Source organism: Hemicordylus capensis, chromosome 2 (assembly GCF_027244095.1).
Source record: "Hemicordylus capensis ecotype Gifberg chromosome 2, rHemCap1.1.pri, whole genome shotgun sequence".
Lineage (NCBI taxonomy): Eukaryota > Metazoa > Chordata > Lepidosauria > Squamata > Cordylidae > Hemicordylus > Hemicordylus capensis.
The window spans coordinates 387,842,789-387,868,213 of NC_069658.1; the positions used below are offsets into that span (position 1 = coordinate 387,842,789).

Consider the following 25,425-nt stretch of genomic DNA (forward strand, 5'->3'; position numbering starts at 1 on the left):
TAATGGCTGGACAGTGGAAAGTTGAACAGTGTCTATGTGATGTGCTATCTTTCCTAGCTCTTTAAGTTTATGCCGTAAAGCTGATTATTAAATAAATTCTGTACCTTTGCCATCTATGCTCTTTTTATGCAGTGTAATATATAATGGAATAAGAGCTTCCCCCAAACTGTTGTGATTGTGCTCCAGAAAAGAAGCTGACAGTTGCAAACAACTCCATGTTTCACTCAAAGCAGAAAGGCAGCTGCTTTTAGGCAGATGGACATGTTGTCTAAGAAAGTATTTTAAAAAGATGTTGAATTTCGTTATGTTGTACAATTGGTACCTCACAGGTCCACATACGTTGTCAATGGGACTATGTTTGTATAAGTATAAATTTGGCGGCTTAAGTCATTTGTGAATCACAGCCTTAAATAGCTTGAGCCTTTATCAATGTGGGGCCAATAGGAAATCCTGCAGCTAGGACAAGATTATTGCCACATGCAAAGTGGTTACCATGAGAAAGCTAGACATACATAACAATACTGCTATACTAAACCCATTTTCTTGGAAGTTAAACTCATTATAATTTTCTATTCAAATCAGTCTTTTAAAAATCTCCACATATACAAATCAGTGACACCAGGACATATCTTCCCTTATAAATAATATAAAAGAACAATGTATCTCAATGTATAGTATATTAATTGGGATGATAAAATTATCCTTACAGCAATGGAAAAGAAAATGGGCCCTCGAATGATCCACCAGATTGCCATGTTCTGAATTGTTGTCCAGCATCTAGAAAGCAAGTCATAGGTCATTCCATCAGTTCATATAAACACAAATGGCAAACTACTTTTTTAAAAAAGCTTTTAATTGGACCTATGATATCGAGTTCCCATGTATTGACCATGCAATTTTCTCTTTTGGGAAATAGCCCATGGCAAAGATAATGAGGCTATTCTCACATGCACCCTAACCCAGGCACGTGAGAACCTTCGGGACTGGGCCTGATCCTGGCGGGGCAGCACTGCCTAGCCTGGCTCTTAGCCTGGGTTAATGGCGCCAGCACACTGATAACCCAGGCTCTGGGATTATGTATCTCCTCAGGCTGCATTCAAGGATAGGGGCCTAGAGCTCCCATCTCTTGGGGGAATCCCCTAATGCACTGAGCTTGACATGCAGTACATTGTGGGATTCTTGGAGGCTGGGATGCATCATCCCGGCCTCTGGAGCTCTGTGCAGCAGTGGATCATCTGGGAGTGTGGTCTATGCTCCCAGCAACATTTAATGGATCATCTGGAAGGAGGGGAAGGTAAGATTTGTGCAGGCTTCCCCATGTCCACACCCTCCCCCTCCCGCCCAGTCGTGAGGGGGAGTGGCCCCAATACATTTTGATTGATATGTGGCCATAGGAGCTTCGTCTTTCCTTTTTTAATATTAAGAATCCCAGAAATAGAAATTTCCTCATCTAGGCCTTCCTTTCTAGGCTCCCTCATCCTGCGTAGCAAAACAGAATGAATCTTAACACACTCGACACAAAGTGATTTTCACAAGTCCTAGAGTACTAATTCTTTACTCACAGAGGATTTGACTACTGTGTTGCTTAGAAATGGCCCTGGATCCCTGAAGCTTGACAACAGGCCCAGTTCTTGTGGTATAAAGGGGGAATGCTAACCTCTTCTAACTGAGCAAAGAGGCACCATTTAAAGTGGTGAGTCTCTCATATTTAGCAGAGGGAGTGCAACTACCCCTATTCAGCCCCAGCACAGCATCCCTCCAGTGGCGGCTGCTGCAGTGGTGTCTACCTTATGTTTCTTTTTAGAATGTGAGCCCTTTGGGGACCGGGAACCAGGTGTGTAGCTATCATTGAGCGGATGGATTCAAAGAACTCAGCCCCCCCACCAGCTCCTGTGGGTCCCCCAGCTCCACCCCTCCCTATTTTCTTCATTATCTCCCTCACTCTGAGAGGTCACCAGGGAGAGGGATGAACACGGGCACCCTCTACCCTAACAACAACCCTGCAGGGAACCATATCTATCTATCTATCATTCTATGTACACTGCTTTGGAAACTTCTGTTGAAAAACCGTATATAAGTAGTAGTAGAGTGCTCCTGATCAGAAGATCAGCAGAGTGAGAGGAGGTATGGAATCTCCTAGAGCACATCTGTATAGAATTTTCCAAAATAGTCAAAAGCATAGCCAATGCTTTCCAATCCCTGCACAACCAGCTTTCCACCACAGAAAGCAATATAGTGGAGAATATTGCTTTTTCAACATATATATCTTTTTCCCTCTAGAAAGAGATCTCCTCTTAAAATATGAAGCGTCTCCTTTTACCGTCCGACCACTCGACCGGCCAGCTCAGTATTGTCAACAAGACTGGCAGTGCAAGGCATGTGTTTTCCCACGGTGCTACAGGAGGACCTCTTCCCATTCAGGCTCTAGTTCAGCACTATACAACCTGCTGTACAGACAGGCCCTCAGCACCACATTCTGCTGGAAAGTAGCAAAGCCTGATAGGAAAGTCCTGGCTTTTTGTCAAAGGAACTAATTTATTTCTTCGATTTATATACCACCCTTCCAAAAATGGCTCAGGGTGGTTGATTAGAATAATCTAATCAGGTTATTCAAGATAATGAGGCTGTTCACATGAGCAGCCCTCCCCAGGTGTGGACAGCCCTACATGGGTAGGGCTGCTTGTGCGAAGCAGTGGGATCATGGCTGATCCCAGCACTACTTTGCCAGGAAGCACAGGAATTTCCCCCCAGGTTTTTACCTAGAAGCGAGTGTGCCCTTTGACCAAGGTACCCTGTCGTGCGTGTGTAGGCTGCAGACAGCCCACGCACACACAGAGCCGGGAAGCAAGAGCGCCCAGCTGAGGGAGAATCACTCACTGCACTGCGCTCCTGGATTTAGGGGTGCCAGAGAACTCCCACCTCTGGCTACCTGCTCTGCCACTTGCTACGGCCCGGCTGTGTGCCGCACAAGTGGCAGAGCCTTGGAGATCAATTTGATTGTGTGTGGGAATGCAGGTAGAAGCCTGACTCCCTGCCAGCCCTCCCCCCGCCCCATTACCATTTTTGTGTAAACAACCTTAATATTTTCCAAAAGCAGCCCTAGATAACAATCCATTCCTAAGCAAGTAATCCCAAGGCATGCATTTTTCCAAACGACAGACTATTACTCTAATGGTCTTGGCTGCAGGAAACTGTAATGCAATTTCTTATTTGTATAGTGAGGCTGCTAATGGAAGTTTAAGCAACTGATATATAGAAGCAAATGATGATGACCCATTTGTGTTCCACTGGGCATGTCTGAACCGGACATTACCTCACTTAATGTCCGGTTCATAACTCTTTAAGTAGGAGTTAGTTTAACATGGGGAGCCAATCAGCTATAGCTTGGTTAATAAATTATAAATTATAAATTATTAATAAATTATAGTTTAATTTATTATTATACTTTTATCCCATTCTTCCTTAGAAAGCTTAGAATAGTTTGTGATGGGCTCCCAGTGGTGTCTCATCCGGTTACTGATCAGGTCCACACCTGCTTAGCGCCTGCAATACCACCACACTGGATGCTTCCACACCATTCACAACAGGCCTCCACAACTGATCAGAAATGGGGGACAATTTGCAGGGGCAGGCAGAGGGCAGCAACATTCCTCTCCTTGCATAGCCAGATACTATAGCTGACTAGCTCCACAACAAGTTTACAAATGGTCACAATAGTGCAAACAGTTGCCCATATCTACGTACACCAAAACCTTATATTGACATAGAGCAGGCAGAAAGAAAATCAAATCAGTTCAGGAGGACATTCTGAGACAGTTTACCTTTCATTCTCCAATTGGTATTTTATTATTCCCCAGGGGACAACAAACAGAACTGGAATACCTGAAAGGAAAAACTGAGATGGAGGACTGAGGCACGACAATCCTTAAAATGTAACAATCCTCTTGCATCTTGAATGAAACATCAGTTTTGGGCAGTATATAAATATGTTAAACAAACAAACAAATGAATAAATTGTATATTTCTACATGAAGAGTAAATAATACTAGGGTACCTGGTAAAAGGGATGGGGAAATATTTGGTTGTTTATAAGATGATTTGTATTTAATATTTTGGCTCATACAAATGATCAAGACAGCTAACAAAATGAACAACCAATTTAAAAACAATCTAAAACAATTTTCAAAACACAAACCCAGAACTGGAGAACATAGATTCAACAGACAATCAAAACATAAACACTAAATCAGCCAGTCAAATTCAATGTAATGCCTCAGTCTAAAAGCCTTAAGATGTTGATGGAATTGGAACAAGGGAAAGTCTATTCTCCTCATGACATGACCTCTATTTGCCAAAAGGAGACTTTTTAAATTACTAGGTATATTGATCTCAGAACTGTGGTGCACTCTCTGGTACCCTCTAGGCTTGACTACTGCAATGCGCTCTATGCGGGGCTGCTTTTGTATGTAATTCGGAAACTTCAGTTGGTCCAAAATGCAGCAGGTAGACTGGTCTCTGGGGTTTCTCAGAGAGACCATATTATGCCTGTCTGAAAACAATTGCATTGTCTGCCAATAGGTTTCCAGGCAAAATACAAAGTGTTGATCATTACCTTTAAAGCTCTAAACAGCTTAGGACCAGGTTACCTGGGAAAGCACCTTCTTCTGAATGATCCCCACTGCACATGAAGGTCATCGAGAGAGGTCCGTCTCCGGATGCCTCCAGCTCGTCTGGTGGCAACTCGGGCGTGGGCCTTCTCTGTAGTCACTCCTGGACTGTGGAATGCACTCCCAATAGGCATTCGTGGTTTAAGATCTTTATCCTCCTTTAAAAGATCCCTTAAGATGCATTTTTTTAGCCTGGCTTTTAGTAATCTTTGAATGTTATAAATTGTTTTAAATCATTGTTTTTTTGTTTTATTTTGTTTTTATTGCATTTTATTGTTGTGAACCGCCTAGAGCCCTGGAGTCAAGGCGGTATATAAGTTAATTAAATAAATAAAAATAAAAATTCATTGAATAGTTAACACACACACACACACACACCCCTCTATCTCTTGAACATCTCAGAGCAGGTAATAGCAATAACAGTAAACTTTAAGAATTGTATGATGACTGCAGTCATACAAATCTGATGGAGAAACAGAGGAAAGGTGTTGGATCTTCCCTTGGCTACTGGTGACTGAAGTCCTCTCATTATGATAAATGGAAGGTAGGCATTGAGGCTATTCTCAAACGCACCCTAACTGAGGCTAGGGAAGCCCAGCCTGGTTAGGCTGCACGTGAGAATTGCCTAGCCCATCTGACCTGATCCTGGCAGAGCAGCGCTGCCTAGCTCAGCTTTTTAACCCGGCTATTAATTGGGGTTAAAGCCTCAAACAAGACCTTAACCTGGGCTCTGGGACTGTGTGTTCACGGAGGCTGTGTTCAGCCCCAGCAGACAAAGAGGCGGGTGCTTAGAGCACCTGTCCCCTGGAGGGATTCCCCCCATGTCATGCAGTGCACTGTGGGATATCTAGAGGCCAGGACGCATTGCACCAGCCTCCGGAGTTCTAAGCTGTGCCATGCATAGTGGATAGTCTGGGAGCGCGGTCCGTGCTCCCAGCAACATTCCAGTGATTGTCCGGGTTGTGGGGGGAAGATGAGTTAGACCCAACCTCCCCCACCCCACCCACCCAGTCACGTGAATGGCCCCTTTGGCTCATCTGTTGTCTTCAACAGATGATCCCTGGTTTTCATGGTAGAAGCAGTAATGATGACACTGGAAATAAACTGAAATAAAGCTACCCTGAAGCAGTTAATCATAAGTCAGTCAAGTTCCTGTGAAAAATATATATATTTACCCCATCCAATGAGGACATATCTTTGCAGCAGGTGTTTCTCAGACAAAACCGTGGTCACTAATAACCTATGGAGGTAAATTCCTTCCACCAAAAGCCAGAAATAATTTGCCCCAACGACGTAATGCATGAATACTGGGCCAATCCTGCAAACGGCCAACTTCTGCAGAAATGAGAGAATTGGAAGAAATAATTGGCCCCAACGACGTAATGCATGAATACTGGGCCAATCCTGCAAAGGGCTAACTTCTGCAGAAATGAGAGAATTAGAAGAAATAATTGGCCCCAACGACGTAATGCATGAATACTGGGCCAATCCTGCAAAGGGCTAACTTCTGCAGAAATGAGAGAATTAGAAGAAACAATAATACTGTACACTCCTGTTTTCTTTTCATTAGTGATAAACTTGGAACCAAGAGAAATTAACTGTGTGGAATGCAAAGCTTTTTAAAACTGCTATAATTTCTCAGTTTCATAGGCTATAAATGCAGTATTTACCAATCAAAATGAACATGTGGCTAGTCCCCTTTCTATGAAAGCATCTTTGGAAATGAATGACACAAGGCATCAGGAGCCTTGAATGGGAATCTCTGGCAGCAGTGCCCAGGCACTGCTGGGGCAGCTGTTAAGTCAAAAGAAGAGTTGGCTGATCTCTGCTGAACTGCAGATGGCCAGGGAGTGTACTACAGCCCAACAGGGTCAGGTGATCTGAAGAGCCGGCAGGTTTCAGAGGAACAGCAGCCACAGAGCCATCATGGTCAGCACTAGGTGAGCTTTCCTGGCTCGAACACTTCACTTACATACAAGGTGCCATAACCCAAAAGACTCACTCTGATCACCACCCATGTAATATCAGATGGTGGAATGACCGAGGGAAGGGCCCCAGATGAAGAATGGAGGGTTCAGGCACACTTTTGCAGAAGAACGTGGCTCTTCAAGTAGCCAGATTCTAAGCCACTTATACAGCATTGATTGATTGATTGATTGATTAAGTGCCGTCAAGTTGGTGTCAACTCTTAGCAACCACACAGATAGATTCTATCCAGCAGCATTAGTAAGCTGTAAATATTAGTAAGTAGCAAATACAACAACATCCAGTGGCGGCTGGTATGGGTGTGGCTGGGAGGCGTGAAAAATGAGCAGCAGCTGCGGCTGATTCTCATTCTTCCCGCTCTACTCCAACTGTTGCACTTTCTCTTGTCTTGCCCCGCCGCCCTGTTAACCGAGTTGGAGACTGCAATCGCCATCCCAGCGGACTAACACTGTGGCAGGGTGTGATGAGAGAGTGAGCAAGGCAGCTGGAGCATGGCAGGCGGAGTGAGAATAAGCTGCAGCTAATTTTTATGCCTCCCCTGCCCTGCCCATACCAGCTGCCACTGGAGGCAGTTTTAAAATGCACAACAGCATTTCAGACTCCTGAACCTGGGTTCTGAAGGTTGCCGCACCATTTCTTTTTTTACTTAAGTGTTTTTTTAAAACATATTTTAAACTTTCTTATTTTTAATTTGTACACCACATTTTACAGAAATGCGATCTATACATTTTATAAATAAAAGTAAATTATTATGTGGAATTTGTTGGCTTTTTAAAAAAAACTCTCTCAAAAAGAGAGAGAGAGAGAGAAAGGAAGATATATTGGCCTTGGAAAGTGGTGACCAAATAATGCCTTGTGTAGAACTGTAATGCTCTGGATGAGCTGAATTAACAATAATATTTCTGGGAAAGTTTCCATGTTCAGAGGAAAGTCTAGGTGTCAATGGATGCTGCTTAATACTACTTAATATTAACATTGCATATTTAACATCTGCTATGATACCTCTGGTTTTAGGAAGGAAATCCATTCCTCTTCAACTTTTGGCTTTTGGGGGCCTAACATAAATAAGTAAGAATTGTGTGTTATGCCGTCCTTTATGAGGACTCCCGTGGCTCGCAAGATGAATGAAGCAAACAGATTCATATGGATGTAGTTTCTTGTGCAATGCAGTTTCCTGTGGGACAAGAGAAATAGTCATTCATTCATTCATTGTATTTGTTGTTCCATTTCTATACTGCCTTACATAAGACATCCCAAGGCAATTCCTTCTATTATAAATCCACTGGAGTTGGTTTTATCCAGAACAACATCTTTTTGCCTGTCATAAATAGTGTTGAAGACTGACTCCTTTCTTGGCATTGGCAGCTTAGCCACTAGAGGCATTAGGGTGCTGTGCCCTGCTAGTGTGAAACTTCAAGCGACTGCGTGTCCTTCTATGCAGCATTGTTCAGTGCAGTACTGGACATATATGACTTTCTAGAGCATGATACCACACCCATCCCTGCTCCTTCTCCTGGGTGGAGCAGGAAAAGGAAAAGGACAGTGGATTTCTCTTCTTCTTCCTCCCTCCCACCCCACAACAAGGTTCTTCTGCCTGGTGCCTTCTTCACTAACCAGATAAACACAGGCATAGCAGTTGGTGCTGATAAGGACCAGAGTGTTTCTATCTGAAGTGATGTGGCCAATGCTTGATGGTGGTTCCTGATTGGAGGACTCATCTCCACTTCAAAAAAGATGACCCTCTCCAGGGGCATATATATAGGTACTAGGTATATATATTTAAACATTTCTGCACCAGGGGAATGCACACATGCCAGTGTGTGTGTGAGAGTGTCTATGTGCATGTTATTTTATTTGCATAAGAGTGCAAGAAAGGGCTTGCCGACAATATGTTGTTTTTCACCATGTCCCTATAGTTCTTTTGGAGCAAACACAGAAGGCTTCAGGGGGCAGGGGCTCATCTTAAGTTTTGTCCCAAGGCCCACCCCAACTTTGCTATGCCTCTATGTTTATGCATTTGCTGGTGCATTTTTTCTCCCCCCGCTGCCCACCGCTTCTGTCCTTCCACACCTTAGGAGGATACATTTGTATCCTTTGGCCCTATCCAGTCCAAGCACAGCATCTCTCCATTGGCTGTTGCTGATGTCTTTGGGGACAGGGGAGCATCTTATTTATGTATTATTTATTTTTCTATGTAAACTGCTTTGGGAACTTTGATTGAAGAGTGATATATAAATGTTCATAGTAGTAGTAGTAGTAGTAGTAGTAGTAGTAGAGATCTGTATAAAATGAATGCAGGTATAATCATTCTCACAACATCTATGTGTGTACAGACAGCTGAACACAGGTACAGCATAATGTCTGAATATAGTTAAAGTGTGTGAGGGTTCTGTGGAGTTATGCCCTGATTACAGAAACCCCACTGGTGGCTGCTTTTCACCTTACAATTGTATACAAGGAGGCCTATGCGTGTCCAGTGTCTTTTTTGGGCCTGATGCACAAAGCTGCAAGCCAATCCTGCTTCCCTTTCAGTCCCACATTGGTTCAAAAGATAATGCAGCCATTCTAACATTTCAGAATAAATGTGTGTTCATGCAGAAGAGCATTGACTTGCGCATATGAAATGTGACCAGAAGCCCACCCCACCCCCTGCCCAACACACACAGCTCATTTAGGAGCAGGCTCCCCCTGCATGGCAACTCTCTCCAGAGAGTTTCTGCCCTCTCCATTTCCAGTTGTCCCATAGCCTTGCGACCATTAGCCTCTATGAACAGGAAGGCAGCTCTCCTTTCAAGAGGAAACAGGCAGCCTTCTTCAGGCTCTTTCAGCCTCTGATCTGGTGTCAGAGCCTGGTGCTGTGTCCAGGGCTGGTCCTGCCTCCACAGGGTCAGGCATATAGTTGCTAGCCAGGGTGAGAGTGTTGACAGTTTCTAGAAGCCAGACCTACAGTAAAGGTCAGTGGCAGCAAGCTGTGGAGCCATCTCCAATCCTTTGCAAGGCAGGTTGTTCTTCGTGTGTGCGGGCACATGCGTGTGTATGTTTGTGTGCACTCATGTATGTGTGCACATGTGCATGCCCCTGACTCATGCCGGGGTGGAGATCAAGGGGATCTCACTCCTGCTTTGAGATGACACTATATGAGCATTATGCACTGGAGGGGTGGGATATACATATTGTACATCTCTCATATATTTTGAACAGTTTGTTTGTTTGTGCAAAATAAAGTCATACTTCCCTATGACACACAGATACCAAATTTTGCATACACAATCCTGCCACTGAAATTAGCTGAATGCACTAATTTTTTTTATACTGAAATATACTCTGGGAAAACTTAAATAATTTTTAGGTAGTGTTTTGAAAAAATTCTGAATATCATACTTCCCAGTTATCCATAGTTAACAGATTTTGCATGGACAAATCTGATAGCTGAATGTGCTACCTTATACACCAGAATATGCTCCAGGAAAGGTGGGGTGTTTGTTTGTTTTTTAAAAGAAATTCTGAATATAATCACCAACTGTCATTGTTCTCAACAGATTTTTAATACTCAACAGTCAGATCAATAATTCCAAAACAAGATTATACTCAAGAAAAGCAGATCTTCCTCAGATTTAAATTTATTATGATTTGCATTTAACATATAGGGTTATTATTCAATAAAATAGATACTATATGAAACTGAAATCTTATAGATTTCAAACTGTTCTTTTACTACCCTTTTGCAAATAGTTTAATATATATTTTAAATTATATATTAATTTATTGGACTTTCCTATAAGTGTAATCTACACAGAATGCCTTTGCCTGGTCAACAACGGGCCTCATCTACTAGTATATAAATAAATGCAAGTAGACTGCACTTAAAGCTAATTTAGATGCTGTTTTGTAAAGTGTGTGGTCCCAATAATGCATTTGCCATGGTCATGGGGATGCTGAGACAGAGAGGGTCACTTGCAGTTAAGGATAAACAGAGAAGGGTGCTTAACTACCATGTCCATTGGTTCTTGCCTACAAATGTGCCCCTGAAACTGTTTCTCCTCCACCCCATAGGGCTCACTTCTGGGTTCAGCATCCAGCTGGAGAAAATCTGCCTGTGGGGGCATATGAGGAGGACACTTCGTGGGAGGAAAGGGTTAAATAGCCATGTCCTGCCCACTGATTCTCCCTAGCAGGTTTCCCACCCACCCCCAACCCTTGCAATGGAAATACTAGATCTCATGCATGCACCTTGGCTCTTATACAAGTGAATTCTTGGCTTCTGGGATATTTGATAATATTTTATTGTGGTTAATAAATCGCCATCCCAGCCACCCTGCCATAATTCACAATTCTATTAGAGTAATGCAGACTTGTAGATCTAATAAAAGTGGCATGACTAGGGAAACCTCAGCAGTCCTAGGGGTGGGCACATCCTTCAACTGCTTTGAGAAGAGTACAACTTCCTTCTCTGCCTCATCTCATGCCAATCATTACTGAACTTTGGATTAGAGTGCAAACCCAAGTTCAAATTCCAGATCCTGAGAACAGGAAAATGTCCAGATGAATAATTTAATTACAGACCCGCCACACGCTAGTGAAATATGGGTTTGCACTGACCTTAACAGCAGTAATATGAACAGTGCTAATACAAGGGTAGCAAGAGAAAAAGAATATCCCACAGTATAAAGTTTTAGAAGGGCAGTATACAGTGGATGTTCTTCAACCTAGGAACAACAGGGAAAGAAAGGAGTTAGGTTGCTTCAAAGTATGGGAAACAGACTAGGAAAGAAAGACCTGTAGCAAATTCTTCTGGTACATGATTCACAGTGCATTTTCACAGCACTTATTCAGATGTGTTTATAGAGGTTTATCAGCGGTTATTAGCCATAACTTCTGAATGGAACCTACTTGTCCAGAGGAATATCTGATTATCTAATGTTGGGGACAAGAAACAGGGCAGGACTCTCTCCATCAGGCACTGCTCATAAGCTACAGAGGCATCTGACCAATTGTTGTTAGAATGCTGGCTGTTAGGGATGTGCATGAACCATTTCAGAGGCCCTTTTATGGACCTCCAAACAGGCTCGAAAGTCTGGCAGTTCGGCCAGCGGGGGATAGCTTTAAGGACCGGGGAGGGTGCTCTTACCTGCCCCCCCACACACACATATGTGTTTCCCCTGCCGGTGCTGTGCTTTAAAACAGTCCCACGGGACAGCAGTGTACCTCCTTGCTGCCCCAGTGTGTGGTGGACCGGAAGTACCCAGAAGTGCCCATGCGCATGTGCGCACATCATGTGCGAGCACAAGGTGTGCGCACACGAAATGCGTGAATGCAAGCACAACGTTTGCAGGCACACTGTGCATTTCCGAGTACTTCCGGTCCGCCACGCACCATAGCAAGGAGGTATGCTGCCACCACACAGGACTGTTTTAAAGCACAGCGCCGGTGGGAGGAAATGCAGCCGTGAGGGAGAGCACCCTCCCCGGTCCTTAAAGATATCCCCTTTGAACCGTGCACATCCCTACTAGCTGTAATAATTCTACAAGCACCCAAATATTCTTTACAACCAGAGCAGTTCCTTCCAGGATATAACTAACAACAACTGCTAGCAAAAAATAATGGAAAGTGAAACTATGATGACCTGTTTTGCCCTAAGTGCCTATGTCAAAATAACAATACAATTCAGTAAGGGAACAACATCAAATCCACAACAACTCACAACAGATATTCCCCCTAACATTACATTAGCCTTGAAAGTCCCTTCTCCAGTAGTATCCTCCCAGGCCATCCCCCAAACTCATGGAAGCCTCCAGAGTGGTACCTCTTGAGGCGCAAGGTACTGCCACCAGAAGGAAATATTGCCCCTCCCCTGTATACACATGGACATGCTTTCTGCTTGTGCACCAGCAGGTGGTGGTGGTGGTGGTGGTGGCTGGCTTGGCCATTTCGTTTCATAAATAAAGTCCCTCCTTCCAGAGGACTGCCACACTTGCATTCTGGGGCTGTTTGGGAAAGTGCCCTAGGCACTCGAGGTTGTGAGGAAGTGTTTTGAAAACTTCCATTTGCACTCATTTGCAACTGGTAGCCAGAAGGAGAATTGGTTTGCATTAAACTCCTCTGCTGCTCTTGCAAGTGTTTATTATAGCTCAGAGGAAGGTTTTTAATGATTATGTTATGTTATCTAAAACAGAGCCGGGGCCAGGTTTATGAAAGTCCTCAGCCAAGCACTTTAGCAGGCCTCCTCAGCAGTGATGGAGTGGGTGGGCAACTGCGATGGTGGCTGCCATCTTTAAAAAAAAAAAAATCAATAATGCAATGCCTTTGCCCTTGTCATTGCATCACTGGACCCAATGGTAATATAGTATAATAAGGGAAGATGGAGGCTGCCAATGTGGCTGCCAGCAAACACTGAACAGCTGCCATGGTAAGCCCCATTTACTCTGGTGGTAGCAGAGTCGGAGTGCTTCTTGGCAGCCAAACTGGCACTGCCATCTTTCTTCATCAGGGCCTCAGTGGAAGGCCATGACCCCTTAGATGGCAGTGTCTGAGTTGGCTGATCCCTGACAATTGCCATGCTTAGAAAATAGTCATATAGGCAGGGTTTCCCATGAGGTCATGTGAACCACATGGAAGAAAGATAAAAGCAAACAAAGGACATTGCTCAGTGTATTCATGGTGACCCATCTTTTATTGGCTTGATTTGTCCTCGCTGTTTCTTTTTGAACAAGCTCAGCAAAAGCAGAAAGGGAAAACAACATGCAGGGAGGTTGTGCTCGACCTGACCATCTAGCCTGAGTCCACCTAATCCTCTTTCCTAAATGAATACAAAAATGACAGATTTCCATGCGATATAAGTGATTACATCACATCTGAATCACAATCACACCAGCAGGTAAGTAGGGGTGTGCATTTTGGAATTTTCTTGTTTGGATTTATATCTGAATCAAAACATCCCTGTTTTGTTTTGTACCCAAATTTTCTGAATCCGAATCAGCCCTGTTTTATTTTGTACCCAAATTTTCCTAATCCGAATCCAAATCAATTTGGATTTTAAAAAAGGGTCACAGGGCAAAAAGAGTGAGTGGTGGTGGTAGTGTCCAATGGGTGGAAGCTACCACCCAAATTTCAAAGGAATTAGGCAAAGGGCTGATTTTTTTTGTGTGTGAATTTTTTTAAAGTTTACACATCTTTAAGAATTTTCCCATAGGGAATAATGGGGATTCAAGCAAATGTATTACTTCAAATCAAGGGGAAAGGGATGATCCAGAGCAGAGTGTGGTGGGTGGTAGTGCCCAATGGGGGCAAGGAAACCTCCAGAATTATTTCAAAGGAATTGGGCAAAGGGCTGATCTTTTGTGATTTGTTGAAGTTTACGTGTCTTTAAGATTTCTCCCATGAGGAATAATGGAGGTTTCAGCAGCCCCATAATTCCACTTGGGGGGCACTGGGGTTGCCCAGAGCGAGGGGTTGTGTAGTGCACATAGGGTGCCAACCACCCCCACACCCACAAGCCTGTGGGGTACTGGGTTTTGTTGTTTCTGAGGTGTTCATTGTAGATTCTCTGGTAGCATATGAGATTTTCAGTGAAAAACAAGAATCCACTCTCATATGCTACCAGAGAATCTACACTCAGAACACCACAGAAACAGCAGAACCCAGCACCCCATAGGTTAGCAACCCTTCCCCTGGCCAATGTGGGGTCAGTAAAGAGTGGGAAGAAGCAAAAGAGCCAATGAGGAACAAGGAGGGAATTGTCAGCAGGTCAGCCCATGATTTAGGTCACTGATCAGAAGGCTGGAAGGGTGGGAAATTCAAAGAGATGTCAAACACAAAATGGAGACTGACTCAGAGATCACCACAAAATGGAGGTCCGAAACAACAAAACGTTTTGTAGCCGAAACAGGGACGTTTTGTTTTGTATACAAAACTTTTGGATCTGGAAAATGGGTGTTTTGTCTTGTCTACAAAACACCCGAAACAGGCTGTTTTGGGAACAAAACATTTTGTATCCGAAACATTTCGCACATCCCTACAGGTAAGGTAATCAGTGGAAACAATCTGATCAAGAGAGGCTTCAGTTAGCGTGTGTATTACACCATAAAAAGGCAACCCTTCTTACTTTGGGCGGGATGTCATTCTTCTTATCGCATTCTGTATAGTCGCGCCAAACCTCGGTGGAATTTTCATCCTTTTGCCAATTTCCGTCATCCAAGCAGACTCTGTATGCATTTCCCGCTGTTCCTAAAAGTAAACAGATACAGGCTCAAAGGTCACCCACAAATTTCATTTTTCAGACATGCTTTAATCTGTCACCCTTTCATCGCTTGCCTGAAAACTTCCAGAAAAAAGAGACTTGGCTCAAGGTAGGTGGTTCTTTGTAACGTCTGTTTATTTGGGAGGTAACTGTGGAAAGCCTTATATTTATCAATGGATTAACACTGTCAAATTCTCCTAATTCCCTGTTTTAAAAGCCGTATGTGCTTAAAGTCAAGGGATAAAATGGCATTTCATTTAATTCTTTCTCCATGCTTTAGATTAATTGGACTTTGGGTTGGAATTGATATTAACTGATTTGGGCCTGTAGTTTTAAAATAGCATTCTGATTAAGTGGATGTCATCATCAGACCTCTCTCACTCCTGTGATCTCATTGGCTCTTTTGAGGCAAGCTTACTTACTTCCCTCCCTCCCCAGAATCTCTTGTCCCTACTGGTGGAGGAGTCTACTGGATGGATGATTTTCCTACCTTGGCTGCAGGATAACATGGCAGATGACCCATACTTGCATGTGAGAAAGAGGTAAAAAAACTAATAAATCTCAAGAGTCCCCGCCCCCGCCACCCACTGGGATTCTGATGGATGATATCACAGAAGGCAACAAATCTTCTGGGAAGTATGGTTAAAAAGAGCTGGTTACTCCTACATGTAGCCAATCTATCTCACCATTCAACATCTGATGACACACAGCTGAACATGTGAACTATTCCCACTGAAAAGTACTAGATTTGAGGTGATACGAAAGCTTTGTCTCTCTCGACTTGATTTCTGTTGGCTATTTCCCACATGTATGTCTTCGCTTGATATTGCAGGGATTGTGTGCGAAGTATGCATGTTTGAACTCAACAGACCAGTCCATTTAGCCACAATATGGCCAACTGTGACTTGCAGTACGATTGAAGATTTCCAGAAACTTGGGTGGAAGTTGTACCAGTCCTGCTATCTGTGCTCCCAACTGGAAATAAAAAGAGAGTTCTTATACATATAAAGCCTGAGCTCTACTACTGGGGGGCCTGAAGGTATAAAAGGTCTTTCTGTGATTGGCAGCACACTTAAAAGCATAGCTGTGCCAGTATACTCATAGAAATGGCAATTTCCAGATGATTAGTTGTCTCTAACTGACAAAGTGATCAATCCTACCCAAGCAGATTTGGGTAACTGATGGGTCATCTCAGGTATTTAGATTTTGATGAATTGCACTGTAGTATGTGGGATGGTGGCGAGTTTCCAGACCTTGCCATCACTGCTGTTATGTATTCTCAGTTGTTCTTGATATATAATGCCCAGTATGTACAAAGTGTGACAGGATTATGTCTGTGAGTAATCGGGAGAGATGTGGGTCAGATGTTTTCCCAAGAAGCACCATATGTCATCCTTGCAGATGAGCCTCAGTGAATAGCTCCTTTGCACGGCAAGGCTACTCAACACAGTGCTGTGGGAAGAAAAATATTATCGTATTACAGTGTTGTACATGTTCACAAAATTGTGCATTACCATTTTCTAACCAAGGTAAATAAGATGGACATGGAACTGAGATATTTCCTGGAGGTGAATTAGGCCAGCAAAAAATTTGATCGAAAGTTCCATTGCAATATATTCCTAAGAGAGAAAGAGAAAGAAATCATGTTTTTAACTTTTACAGAAGGCTACATGCAATTAATCACCAAGAAATAAAGGGAAAGGGAAAGGGAAAGTGTGCCGTCAAGTCGATTTCAACTCCTGGCATCCACAGAGCCCTGTAGTTTTCTTTGGTAGAATACAGGAGGGGTTTACCATTGCCTCCTCCGGCGCAGTATGAGATGATGCCTTTCAGCATCTTCCTATATCACTGCTGCCCAATATAGGTGTTTCCCATAATCTGGGAAACATATCAGTGGGGATTCAAACCGGCAAACTTTTGCTTGTTAGACAAGCACTTCACCAAGCAATATAGTGGCTGAAATCCTGACTAAATTACTCAAAAGTCTCATTGAAATTAATAAGACAAGTCAGTAAATTGTCCTATTAATTTTTATGGGACCTATTTGGTAATGATAACCTATTTGGTAACCTATTATGGTGCATTATTATGGGGCCTCAGCCCCCCCAAAATCACCCCAAACCCTCAAAAATCACCCCTGACACCTCAAATTACAAAAAGAAACCCCCTTTTTTAAAAAATCACCAAACCTTGGATACTCAGGTCGCGGTCGGCAGGGGCGGTTACAATTTCCTAGTCATGGCAGCCAGATTGGTCTCTGGGGCAACCCAGAGAGACCATATTATGCCTGTTTTGAAGCAGTTACACTGGCTGCCGATCTGTTTCCGGGCAAAATACAAAGTGCTGGTTATTACCTTTAAAGCCCTGAACAGCTTGGGTCCAAGATATCTTAGAGAGTGCCTTCTTTTACATGATCCCCATCACATGTTAAGGTCATCTGAGGAGGTCCGTCTCCAGTTACCACCGGTTCATTTGGTGGTGACTCAAAGGTGGGCCTTCTCTGTAGCTGCTCCCGGACTGTGGAATGCACTCCCAGCAGAAATTCGCAATCTTAATTCCTTACTGATCTTCAAGAGAACCCTTTAAAAGCATCAGTTTGGTCTGGCCTTTCAGGGTTTTTAAATTAGTTTTAATTGTTTTAATGCTAAACTGGTTTTCAGGGTTTTAATTGTTCTGATAGTTTAATTGTTTTTAAGATGTTTTTTAATTGGTGTTCATATTTATATTTTGTTTTAATTGTTATTGGTTTTAATGGTTTCTGTTTTTAATTGTAAACCACCCTGAGCCATTTCGGAAGGGCGGTATGAAAATCAACTACATAAATAAATAAATAAATAAATAGATACTCAAATTTGCAATTGGGAAAACCGCAATAGGTGAGCGACAACTGTATACCCCTATAAACTGCCTTAGTAATATTTGCGACAACCATGTAAAGTAGACAAGTACAATTTTTCACAATCATATTCTGTATAAGGGGTTGAGGCTGAGAGAATAGTGGCTTGCCTAAGTAAGGCTCCTTACACCACTATCTTATACATATTTACTCAGAAGCAAGTTCACTATGTTCAAGGAGGTTTATCCCCAGGTAAGGGCAGATAGGATTGCAGCATTAGTTCATTTTTGACTAAGGTTGCATTTGAACCAAACAGCTGCTGGTTGATATTCCTAGCCAACACTATATTGGTTCTGACATTACTGTTCCCTACCCCAAAAAATGGTGTCCAGTTGCAATAAATCTCTCTGTTTCTTTTTGCCTGTCTGCTTATAACATCCTATCCCCAACCATTGGCTGAGCCTCTGTGATATAATGGAACATTCACAAGCTTACTTACTTCACAGGATGAATATGTAAGCAACAGAAACTTAACAGTGTACCTCCTGTATGAATTTAAAAAACCAAAAAGCTGTCATCAGTACAGTCTATATTACGTGTGTAGAAGGCTAGGAAATAGGGTGCCCAATGGAAGGTGCTAAAAGATAATGGCAGTATTAGCAATAGAACAATAACCTGAGATATGGATAGAAGCAAGAGGCCTGAGAAACAGAACGGAAGATACACAGAGTGAAACTCTGTGAAGAGGGTGAAGTGAAAAATGTATATTGGAGAAACCTCAAAAAGGCAGAGGTATAAAAAAAATGAAAAACAGAGTCTGAAAGGAGAAGTGGAAGATGCTTAGAATCAAAGAAAGGAAGGGACAAAGAGAAAGCAGAAATAGGGGGAAAACCTCACATGGACAGGAGGGGCTGATTGTGCAGTGGAAGAACGAGAATAGACAGTCAAGGGAACTTTGGGTTGGTGGGACAATTTTAATTCATATTAGTGATCTGGGCAAAAAATAGACTGAGTAATCAGAGGACATGGAGATGGGCTGAAGCTAGGCATGAGAGAAAGTTACCAACCCAACCAACTGAACATTTAAGAAATGCTACCTTTTGTCATTTGTTAACTACCCTTAGGCTCTATCTGTTCTGTCACAGTGTCAGAATTTGTCATGCTCCCACCTGAAATGATTAAGGCAAAGTAGGAGCACAGGGCAGCTGAGCACTAACACTGACTCTGCTAGAGTGATGCACCTCATCAACACCAAGATCACACTCATTTTTCATGTGTAACCAAGTAGTGCTTAGCTGCATGGCACAGAGCAGGAACTGTGGATCTGCCATTTATATCAGACGTGTTCCAGTGTAACGACAGCTTTAGCTGGTGAATAAGACATGTTGAAAGATATTGAAGCTGAATTTATCTGAGTTATTGGAGTTTGTAGATGTGTTTTGAAAGTATAAGATAAATGTGTGATGTGAACAGGCAAAAATATAGTAGAGCTGTACTTGCCCAGAAAATGTCTTTTGGGGTCCTTTCATATGATGGCATTGGGGCTTTTTCAGACAGTTAATTACCCCAACTTCAATACAAATCACAACAATAAGTAAAATGAGAAATCCACAGGATGTACAAGAATATTGTGTAATGTTCTTAGCACCATCGGTGGCATCTGTGTATAAACTGTGCCTTTTCAAATTTCTTTTATTCTGTCTTGGGGCGGGGAAACACAGCTTATTCACAGATTGCCAGCAGATGGTGCTAAGAATATGATGTGATATCATGTGGATTTTTCATTTTATTTACCATTGTAATTTGCATGGAAGTTGGACAGTATCACTGTCTGGAAGAGTCTTCAGTCAGCAATAGTTGCGAATTGAGTGTCAGTGGATGATTTGAGGGAGGTTAAGTAAAGCTAAAGGAATGCAATTTTCTCATATTTTAGGGACTGGTTTTGAGTAATTCTTTATTATTTTTATTTTATTTATTATTAAAACTTTTATACCGCCGTTCCAAAAGGGTCAGGACGGTTTACATTAAAACACCATTAAAATCAGTTAATAATTAAAACAAAAATTATAAAAGCATAGAACAATGATTAACAATTAAAAACATCATAAAACAACAATTAAATAGTCAGAACAATTTAAGAACAAGTTTTAAAAAGCTGAGAAAGCCTGGTTGAAGAGATGTGTTTTCAGAAGTTTTTTAGAAATTGCCAGAGATGGGGAGGCTCGTATCCCAGCTCGTATACCCATTAGAGAGGTATATCCATCCTTTGAGGCCTGTATTACATGCTACATTAAATGTGTAGTTGCCACCAAAAATGACAACAAGTTTAACACCCTCTCCCCACTCCAAAACATCTAGAACGACTTACCAATGTCCTGATATCATGGTGCTGTGTGTTTCCCTACCCCTGCCCTTCATCATTGGTTGCTCCTGGTTGCTACAGGATTGCTCATTGGTAGCTACAACACTATGATATCAGACTAAATGGGAGCAAGCTGTAGCTGTGCTTTTTACAGTGGCTGATTTAAGCAGAGGCAGAGTAGGCACTTTCCTATGGCAGCAAATTTTGCCACTCCTCAAATTTTGCCACCCCTCTCTGGGGGCGAGGGGAAACCCCCACCACCACCTTTCTCTTTAAAAACCACCACACAGTGGAGGCTGCAGGGAAGAGGGTAAGGGGAAAGTCCCCCCCCATACCTTTAAAATGCCGCACAGGTGATGGGGCAACAGCGGATGCAGCGATGATAGTGGACAGAGGGGAAATTTCCCCCATTTAGCAATGCTGCTGCATGCACAGTGACAGCTGTGAGGGAGAGCTCCTTCCAGCTCCTCTCCTCCCTCCCAAATGGAGGCATGTGGAGAAAGGCCCATTACAGACTGCAGATGTTATGCAGTCATCTGGGAGGGAGGAGGGGAGATGGAAGGAGCTCCCACTATCACCTCTGTCACAGCTGGCCCATCCATGGTCTATGGGTTCCAGGGTGTCTTGGCTCTCCCTCACAACCATCTAAGGACCCAGCTGGCTTTACTGTCTTCTTGGCCCCATGACTAAGTGAGGACTCGCCTCCCCAACCCCACGACTGGCGGGAAGGCCCAACACAGGGTTTCTCAAACTTAAGCCAAGACCCCCAAAAAGGCCGGAAGGCCATTGTGGCATGGAATTTGTAATCTAATTATATCTGGGGCAAACCCCTGATTTAAGGCAATGAGCCAGATTTGCATAGATGTTGTCATTGGAACTGTTGTATCATTTATAAATACAGTCATGAGCCCATTCAAAAGACTAGGAGCTTTGCCATTGACTTCAGTGGGCTCTCTGATATGCATAAGTAAGTGATGTTGCTGTATTGTGCATTAGTAAAATAAGCTTGCGGTTTGCAAACATTTTGTACCACAAAATGGCCATGCACTCTCCCTTCACTCCTTGTTAGTTGATGACCCAAAGAGCTGCTTTGTTCTGAGAATGTAATAGTGTTGCTGCCAAGAACCCCTAAAAAGATGAATTCTAGGAGACTGAATGAGATAAACAAACGAAGATCTCTAGTGCAACTTTTCCCACGTTTTTCAATTTTCAAGTTTCATTCAATATGTCATGGATAAAAATTCAGTGAATTGTCACAATATGGCTTGTTTCTTTCTTCATTCTTTGAGAGTCCGGACTTCTTGTCTGTAAAAGCACTTGAGAAAACTGCCAATGTTTGTCAGAAGGCATCATTTCCCATGCTTTTCCAATGGGAGACTTTCCCCAATTTTTCTGGGAAAGTAATGAATTTTTCCGGGTTTTATTTATTTATTCTATTTCTATACCGCCCTTCCAAAAATGGCTCAGGGCGGTTTATGCAGAGAAATACTACATAAATAAGATGGATCCCTGTCCCCAAACGGCTCACAATCTAAAAAGAAACACAAGATAGACACCAGCAACAGTCACAGGAAGTACTGTGCTGGGGGTGAATAGGGTCAGTTACTCTCCCCCTGCTAAATAAAGAGAATCACCTCATTAAGAGGTGCCTCTTTGCCAAGCTAGCAGGGGTTAAAAAATTTCCTGGTAGTGTGGGTGAGGTCTGGAACCTATCTGCCATACAGCATGCTTCTGTCTTTCATGGTTTGGTCAGGGAATTTCATGTCAGCAAGTGAGCGAATGAGTGAGGCCCAAGCAGCTTGAGAGAGAGAGAGAGCGAGAGAGAGAGAGCTATGACTTTATTACAATTTTATTTATTTTAAAAATATGTAGTTTTGCAGGTAATATTCTTGGTTTTATAGTCAGTCACCTGCCACCGCTGGCGGCAGGCTGAACTATGGCCGCTGCAGGCCTCCCTACGCTACTGCTCTTCCCCTCCCCACCGTGCCTTTCCTTTGGCTTTGCACATGGCGATGGTGAATTTAAAGACTGACTTCTTACCTGTTTTTATTGTAGACTTCTGCAACATTTTAAAACATTCTGCTTTATAGTTAAGCCAATTGACTTGTATTGTTTCAAGAGATCCTTTGACCTGCAATTTAAATAAAGTGTTTCATATTAAGCATTTCAAGTTGAACATGACATGGTTACAAAACAAATTTTAAGAGAACAAAATCAGTATTTCACATCAGAAACTGGCAATGGCCTGAGTAGCCAACCCCGCCCGCCGCCCCCCCCCCCAACCCATACAATCACAACTCTTGGTTCTCTCTCCAAGCTTTGTGAAAAAGATTTATTCCTGCAAATTTTCTTCAAGGAAGTAAATGGAACATGTTAATTGTCAGTGGAATTCTTCACTTATGTCTGACCTATGTATCCCATTAGGCACTGTGGCAGCTCAGTGAAATGGCTGACTCTTGACATCAGGCATGAAACAAAGTGTTACAGTATGACAGATTGAGACAGCTAAAGTGGAGAGGCTCAGTTTAATGAAAGGGTGTCTGCAATATTTTGCTCCAATTCAAGTATAACCATCTTTCCCTGCCTTACTACTTGAGATGACACATTGCCAATACTGGTGGCCAAACAAACCAGACAAGATGCAGACTGTCTTAGTGCCACCTCTATGCCCTCTTTTTACTTTTTCTTTCTGAAAAATTCCTCCTCCTCTTTATTGCTGTTAGGGTTTGTTGTTACGTCTTCGCCTTTTATCCCGCTTTGCCTTCCAAGGGGCTTGCACAGCTGAGCTGAGCTTCTGTATGGTATGTGGAAACTATCTGCTCTCCAGTTTGTCTGAAGAGGACTGTTGGCTTTTGGGGTGCTTTTAAAGAGCAGAGAAGCTGATTTAAAATAATAAGAATAATCCTGAATACAAATACATTTTTCTAGGATCTCCAAAGGGTCCACTTTGTTTACCTACTCCTCTTTCATTTTTGTCCTTTTTTCCTGTATTATCACTTGCCTTTTCTTCAGGCTTTCTCTTTCACCTCCACCCTCCCTTCTCATGGTGCCCTGCTGTCCCATGTCTGTCCTCTTGGTGTTTGACCTCTTGTGTCAAATCATTCTTCCCCACCCCACAACATACCTCTATTTTTCAGCATCAAACCAAACTAGCTGTTGATGTTTTCTTTGAACAAAATGTTTTCTTTTATATGCTTGACAACTTCTGTTTCTAATCAAAGCAATGCTGGTGCACTGACATGTTTTATCTTCTGGCTGAGGTGTTACTGTCTAGAGAAGTGGCAGATGTACAGAAGCTCTTCTCCAGGAGCAATTCCACTGTCCTTTCCAGGAAGACTATCTCTGACTTCAGGCAAATCAATTTCCCTTTCTCCACATTTTTTTCCTGCGATATACCACTTATGATGTGTTTCCACTAGAACTCATAGTAATCTTAGTTTCAGGATGTCAGCCTTCTAGCACAGTAAACCCAAGGATTACAAATATTTGGGAGGTTGATTATGTGGTCAATTGTTTTGAAGCAAAGGACATGTTTTTGTAACATAAGCCCTATATAGACATTACATTGTACATGCATACAAGTGTCTGTACACATGCACATGTTTTTGCTGAGTTCAAGGTTTGCCTTGCAGTGCAGCGTTTGAGGAGAGGGATGAAGGCACCATTTTTTGCTTCTCTCCCCTCCCCACAAAAGCCTGTTTTTGTTTCCACAAATACGTTCCTTAGGGCTGTGTGTCTCTTAAAACATTCAAATTTATATGGCAGGCATACACTTTCTGTTGAATTCAAAAAGGCTACAGCACCGTACATTGTGCTACTGTGGTTTAACTGGGTTCTAGATTGTGCTGCCTGTGTTGACAGCATGTGTCATTTTAATTATTACACACAAGACATTTTTATAACCACTGGAAGTACCTGGGAGCCTTCACTACTACCTTAACCAAAAATGGAAGATGCTTGCTTTTTGACAGTTTCCCAGATTGTCGGGTCAGCTTTTTGAATGAATGCCAAAGCTGTGAGTTTCCTCTAAAGTGACTGCCCATATAGAGAAGCATTCCAAGGTAAAAACCATTTGTCATTTAGCTGAGTTAATTCCCTTCCCACATGTGTGGTGTCTTGAGTTGTTAGCAACTTGGCAAAGGTCCATGTGCTGGCAGGGAAACACTGAACATATGCCTGCCTTGGCTTCAGAGAGCCAAAAATTCTGTTCCTACACTGGCTGCTAAATTCTTCTAGTGCAGAATTCAAATAGAGTTATCTTTTCCTGGTTTCCTTCCAAGAATTCCCTGAGCTTCACATTGTGAGCTCCTAACCTATTTGGCCAACTGTCTGCAACCTGATAATCCCTCCCCCCCCCATTAAAAACGGAAATTCACCCAGCTGCATCAAGAATAGAGGGCAAACAAGATTACCTACTTTGATTGGTTAACCTATGGAGTGGGGGAGGCAATTTGTTTCTGTTTTTAATATTCTGATAGACTGCCAGGAAATAAGAGGGGGAAAGCTGGTGTTTTCCCCTCATTTTTAATATTTTGCTTACCTTTTAAATTTGTCATGTATGCTCAGCAAAGCATGTTGCAAATGCTTCAAGCAAGAGGGGAAACTCCACCCCCTAACCAATACAGGACGTTCTTCTTAAATGAATCCTCTCTGGCACTAGATGGCAAATCACCGTAGTCTCTAAACCAGAGTTGTTCTTTCTCTGAAGCAAGGCAAGGTGACTGCCTAAGGTGTAGACTACAATTGGTCCTTGCATACTTTGGTTTCCCTCTGCTAAATAGCAGCAATAGGAGCCCAATCTGAATTGAGACATGGCAGGAAGAAAGAATTAAAGCCCTTCCCTACAGCTGCAATTTAGCTTTTTCAAAAGCATGTACTAAGGAGCAATGATGTGCTTAAAATAACAACTGACTCTAAGGTTCTTTGACTCTCCCCTCCCTTCAGCCAGACTTCCTGAACCAAAACTGTCCATAGGGCTTTTAGGCCCCTCTCCTGAACTAAAACATCCATCCCTGTTGGGGCTTTAGGCCCCTCTCCAGACACTTGCTGCTACTGTTACAATTGTTTTGATGGTATCAGCCACCCCATCTGAGTCAGCAGAGGCAGGCAGAAGCTTCAGCAGCACTTCCCTATTGGAAGGATTGGATCCCTTCTCTATTGGATCCCTCCCTATTGGATCCCTCTGCCTTTCTCTCCAATTGTATCAGTTCTGGCAGCTTATAAAATCCAGTACTGATCAGACGAAAACAAAGTATGGAGGATCAATGAATGCTTTCATCTCTGGGAGTGTGACGAGTCACTTGTTGTTCATTCAAGTTAAAGCTATTTACAAGAGGCA

General features: G+C 42.7%; 1 protein-coding gene across 2 annotated transcripts in view; it reads right to left on the reverse strand.

Annotated features, from left to right (window-relative positions):
* GLP2R (glucagon like peptide 2 receptor) overlaps positions 1–25,425 on the reverse strand; it is a 56,709-nt gene that overhangs the window by 25,284 nt on the left and 6,000 nt on the right. Inside the window, exons 2-9 of one of the 2 annotated variants that reach the window (XM_053289067.1) lie at positions 22,128–22,218; positions 16,404–16,508; positions 14,755–14,876; positions 11,253–11,359; positions 7,656–7,827; positions 5,843–6,002; positions 3,822–3,882; positions 708–777 (exon numbers count right to left, since the gene is read on the reverse strand). In XM_053289067.1, coding sequence (XP_053145042.1) covers positions 708–777; positions 3,822–3,882; positions 5,843–6,002; positions 7,656–7,827; positions 11,253–11,359; positions 14,755–14,876; positions 16,404–16,508; positions 22,128–22,218 — 888 coding nt within the window. The remainder of the gene's footprint in view (positions 1–707; positions 778–3,821; positions 3,883–5,842; positions 6,003–7,655; positions 7,828–11,252; positions 11,360–14,754; positions 14,877–16,403; positions 16,509–22,127; positions 22,219–25,425) is intronic. The other variant, XM_053289068.1, reaches the window with a different exon arrangement.